We start from the raw sequence: 5,296 nt of genomic DNA on the forward strand, positions 1-5,296 counted from the left end.
ATTGTCTCATTTAATCTTCACAATAATCCTGCTATTTTCCTTACTTTACATTTGAGGGACTTGAGGCAAGTAGAAGTTCAGAGATTTTGCCCAAGTCTCTGAAGAGACTAGATTTGAATAAGTTTTTCCTGATTCCAGATCTGATGCTCTAGTCACTGATTCATCTCCCTGCCAAACAAGGATCTCTTTGAAGGGTCTCTTCTTAAGTTTGTATGTCCAGGATGACTTTATTTAGCAGCTATCAGTGTTGGGTCCAGTATGTTTCGATTCATACAGCAAAATCTTCCCTTTGTGGAAGGGTGATGGTACTTTCATGCACCTAAGAACATTCATGTTTTTTTTTCTTGTCTACACAATTTATTGTTATGAGGGAGTTGTGGGGGACAAGGGGCTCATAAGGGAGTAACTTTCCCTCTACTAATAATGTGGTCAGAACCCCCCAAGACACTTACCCTGCTCCCTGGACAATTCTGCCCAACCCTCATACCAAGTCTGAAGCAGTTCAGCCCTGATCTGCCCCTCCATCTCACTACATTAAAAACTGAGAACTATATAGTTAATGCAGCCAAGCAGCCCTAGCTTCCTCCCTACTCCTGCTCCCGGCTCCAGCTTACACATTCACTCACACTCACCACCTCCCACTTCTATTTCTTCTCTATCCTCTGGACATCTCCATTACAATCATAGGGTGTTCAATGACCTGAATACCCAATAAGCTTCCTAAACACTCATACTATCACTCACACACCCATCCCTATTAGGAGAATAAGGATTAATCAGAATCAGCATTAGCAACTCCATCCCCAGTGGGTCCCTCAGATGCCCTTATTACAGTGCATCCTGGGATAGAAAAAAAATCTGAGCAGGGTTGCAGTAACCCCTCTTCCATCATCTGAAGGTTCCTGGATCAAGGAATAGCATGTCCTTTCCACATCTTCCTCTGAAATAAGGAGACAATCCAGGAATGAAGTCAGGGGTCTGGGTCCCTAAGAGACATTAGGATCTCTCTCCCAGGGTTTAAGGGTGGGTAACAAGTTAGAGATCAAGGTTAGGGTAGAAATCAAATAGTCAAAGTCATCTCCCTGCAGAATCTGTCCCACTGCTCTCCCTTGTTTTCTCTCTGGACTATCACCCTTATATACCCCCTGAGTTAGAGCTGGGAGTCTGGGGGGAAGTGAGGACCAGGTCCTTCAAAAGGAGAGAGAGGGATGCTCAACAAGAGACCTCCATAGTATGTCCTGGAGATCCTGAAGGAACAGCCCCAGTCCCCTCACTGCTCTGAGAGGTGTTCGAGATCGGCCACTGTCCATCGACCCTTTACTGGTCAGGGAAGCAGTTCAGGATCAGGATAACTGGGTCATACAGGAAGATGCCATGTAGCCCATGCCTTGAACAAAATACTTGAAAGCTTCAGACAACTTGCCTGGCTGGGTCAACTGGGGCTGACCTCCAGAATCTGCCATCTTGAGGAAAGAGGTCTTGGTTGGATCCAGCTTCGAATTACACTCCACCACAGCATCTTCATAGGGTGCCTGGTCTCCCACCACAAGCATCACAGGGCACTTGAGGGTTGTATCACCCCTACGATCAAAGTGTAGGTCTTGACGGTTGTTGTAGCTGTTCCAGAAGAGCTCAATGTTTTCAATGTTAGGGGCATGCATAATGGTATCTCGATATTGTTTCACCATCTCTGAGTGACTAGACAGCTCCTCCTGACTGAAGAGGTGCTCAAGAATCATATCAGGGATAGAGGAGGTGAGGCCAGTCAGCTTGTGGGCAGCCCAGTCCATCCAGCCCTTCGCATTGCAATCAATGTTGATGAGAACAAGGCCTTCCACTAGGTCTGGGTTTGAAAGAGCAAATCGAGACAGGCTATAGGCTCCAGCTCCAACCCCAATTCCAATTATGGTAGAGAAGTTTAAGTACTGCAGGATAGTAGGGATCATGTCTGCAAGCTGGTCCAAAGATGGATACTGGTACCCCAAAGGGAATACAGGTGCTCCCTCCTCCATTCTAGGGGCCTCCACATGAACCCGAACAAAGTTTTTGTTAATTTCCTGCATGTCTCCAAAGTCAAACAGGGGCTTGAAGCAAATCTTATAATTGAGTCCTACATCATGGTAGGTGAATATTGCTGGACTCTTGGGTTTGGGAGTGCCATAGACAGTGAAAGTGATGGAGCCATAGGGAGTCTCCACAGAATGTGTCTTAGCAACTTCAAGAGTCTGTCCTGGTAGCAATGGCTTCTCCTCAGTAATATGCACCTCGTGTAACTCCGCCATGGTGGCTGGATTCTTATTGGTTGAATGAAGTGGGGGTTAAAGGTGACCTAGGTTCTCACTCTTCTCAGTCCAGGGGTCTCTGCTCTCTGGGTCCCGCGGTAGTCTACTCTGCTCCCAAGCGAGTAGTTGGAAAACAAGCCCGGGAACATTCATGTTCTTACCCAGGAAAATAGTCAATTCCTAAATTAGAACATATACTCTTGTTCTAAGTTAGTACTATTTTACCTCCCCTAATTCTTGTACACCTTGGCAAAGAAGCCCCTCTCCCCACCTTACTTCTATCTGCTTCATTGCTGATCCCACTGAGATCCCATTCCCTTTTGACAGCCTATTTCCCTAGAAGGGCATGTTCTGCTCCTTCATTGCCTCCGCAATGTTTTTGGACCTTTCTGTTGCCTTTCTTTATAGACGTGACTGTACGTGCAAGCACGCCCACAGTCACCCATACACAGAAAGCTGATAAAAGAACAAAAGTTCTGTCTTTGGAGAAAAATTCTAACTCTGCTCAGGTACTGTAGGTGTCTCATTTTATATTCTTGCTGAAAATGTAAGCAGAGCCCTGAATAGCGATTTCCCATGATGCCTCAGAATAGGCCTTCTTAAAAGTATGATTCCTTCCCCAAAGGAAATGAAAGAGCTATTTAAAACAAGTAATCAATCCACTTAGAACTCCCCATGATCTGAAGAACATTTCTTATGGTGGTGACTAGGAGGAAGAGAGGCAAGGAAATATAAAAAATGAATTTAAAAGGATATTTTGGACCCATCAGAATTCATGGGGTCCAAACATAGAAATTCAATATCATTCATCATTTGCCAGAAGAGATAAATCACCTTCAGAAATCTAGAAATTAAAGTGTTACTTTCAAAGTTAGAAAATGAGATGCATTCTTAATTACCTCTAGTCATTCAGTATTAAACTTTCTCATATCATTTGCTTTCTCAGGAAAATAATGAACTTGAACTCTTCTCTCTCTATTCCTTGACAATAATAATAACTGATGTTTATTTAGAGCTTCAGTTTGCATCACATTTTGCAGACATTACCTCATTTGAACCTTTCAAAAAAGTTACTATACCTATTTCCATGCTAAGCTGACAGATAAGGAGAGATTAAGTTATATGACCAAGGTAACACAACTCTTGAGTCAAAGATGGAAGTTTTTCTGCCTTGATGTTCACTATGCCACCTGACTCCCTATTCTAAATTATTTGTTATTGTTCAGTTCTTTCAATCAACCCCATTTGGGGTTTTCTTGGCAAAGATATTAAAGTTATTTGCCATTTCCTTCTCCAGTTCATTTTACAGATGAGGCAAATAGGGTTAAGTGACTTATCCAGGGTCACTGAGGTCAGATTGAACTATGTCTTGATTACAGATTGACAATTTTTCCCTCTAGCAGAATATTTCCTTCTACTCCTAACTCTGGATTTTTAGGACTTCAGTTTCTCTGTTCTAACCATCCTAAACTTGCACTACTATATTAGCTTTCTAGCTGATTTTTCCTTGCTTATAGCATCTTCCTCTTCCAATCTCTTTCACATACTCATCAAAAAAGTCTCATTTCCTTAAGTGGCATTTTGGCCATATCATTTCCCTACTTAGGTACCTACTAGGGTCCCCTGTTCTCTTTCATGTCACATTCAAATTCATTTTTTCATTAATTATTATTTACATTGTACTTTGACTTTCCCATAATACCTTAATGTTTACAAAGTACCTACATATACATTTTTATTCTTGTAACAACTCTGTGAGGTAAATTCTCCAGGGATTATTCTTATATCTTCATTTTAGAGCTCAAATAGATACTCAGAAAAATCAAGGGTTTTACCCTGGTGGCCTAGCTCCCGAGGTTTTGTGCTGGAATTTGAGGCCAGATCTGTTCTGTTTTCAATACTTTTTTTCTATTATACCATGTTCCTTCATAGATCTTGATCAAATGGTTTCCCTCCAATTTCCTTTTATTATACTTCTGCTTGCATCTTTGCAATGTCTAAGCACATTTGCTTACTATTTCTTTTTCACTTCTGTTCTAAGATTTCAAAATTTTATTCCTTTTACTAAATATGCTTATATCTCTTTTTGAGTCTTTCTCCTTTTAAAGATACTTCTCTCTTTTAAAAAGACTATTCTGATTAATTTCACCAATATCTATTGAGCCCAGTCCTCCAGAAACTATTCATCTTTCATATATGTTAATGACCATATTATCCCAAATGAATGAAAACTAGAAGATTCTTAAACTCAAAAATTGAAGCTCAAATTGTGGGACAAGAGGTGGTAGGGTTGAGATTTAGTTGACATCCTCTCCTATGGTAGCTCATAGTTGCTTTCTTTACTTAATTCGTTTAATCATAAAACTGATCCTGAGTATGAGATAATTCAGTTTCATTAAGTTTCATGAACATTTAAAAATGCCCGAAGTGAGTAGTGAAGAGAAGTACCTAGTAGATAAAAGCCTGGATTTAGATTAAGGAAGGCTTGGCTTCAAGACCTGCCTCACATAGCTCTTAGCTGTTTGACCTGGGGAAATTGCTTAACCTCTCTCCCAGGTAACTTTCTAAAACTTCAAATTGTAGATCCAAGGTCATTAGACTCTATGGAGAAAGTTTCTACCCCAGTTGTTCCCCTATATCAATCAGATCAAAGTTATCCATGTTCCTCAGATTTCGTCCCCTCCAAAAACACAGAATCAAAGTTAAAAACAGAGTCAGTATTTTATGGTAAGATCTATAATCTCATAAAGTTGAAAATTTCCTTCAGGGAAGAAGATCAACAACCTCATCTAGCAGGATCCTGCTTATCCTATGTGCTTCTTGTCTACATCCTCCCATAAATTTCCAAGTGTCCAAGATGTGCTAGAATGGTTCCTTACTTTTTTTTTTCCTGACATTGTGATCCTACCAGTTGACTACTCTGGCTCTTCCCCTGTAACCCCTTCCCCTTAACACATGACCAACACATCTTGTCTTCCTATTTTTTAGTCCCTCAATGAAGTCTTTTATGCTTA

General features: G+C 40.9%; 1 protein-coding gene across 1 annotated transcript; it reads right to left on the reverse strand.

Moving 5' to 3' along the window:
• Positions 1-467: 467 nt before the first annotated feature.
• On the reverse strand, positions 468-2,406 carry LOC141522002 (protein NDRG2-like). The gene has a single exon (XM_074235055.1). It carries the CDS (start codon positions 2,280-2,282, stop codon positions 1,344-1,346), a length of 939 nt encoding a protein of 312 aa, XP_074091156.1. The 5' UTR covers positions 2,283-2,406; the 3' UTR covers positions 468-1,343.
• Between the last annotated feature and the right edge of the window lie 2,890 nt (positions 2,407-5,296).

This window comes from Macrotis lagotis, chromosome 4 (assembly GCF_037893015.1).
Source record: "Macrotis lagotis isolate mMagLag1 chromosome 4, bilby.v1.9.chrom.fasta, whole genome shotgun sequence".
Lineage (NCBI taxonomy): Eukaryota > Metazoa > Chordata > Mammalia > Peramelemorphia > Peramelidae > Macrotis > Macrotis lagotis.

What these genes read in the sequence shown, in the direction of transcription:
- LOC141522002 (XM_074235055.1), bottom strand. Translation starts at nt 2,282, where the DNA reads ATGGCGGAGTTACACGAGGTGCATATTACTGAGGAGAAGCCATTGCTA.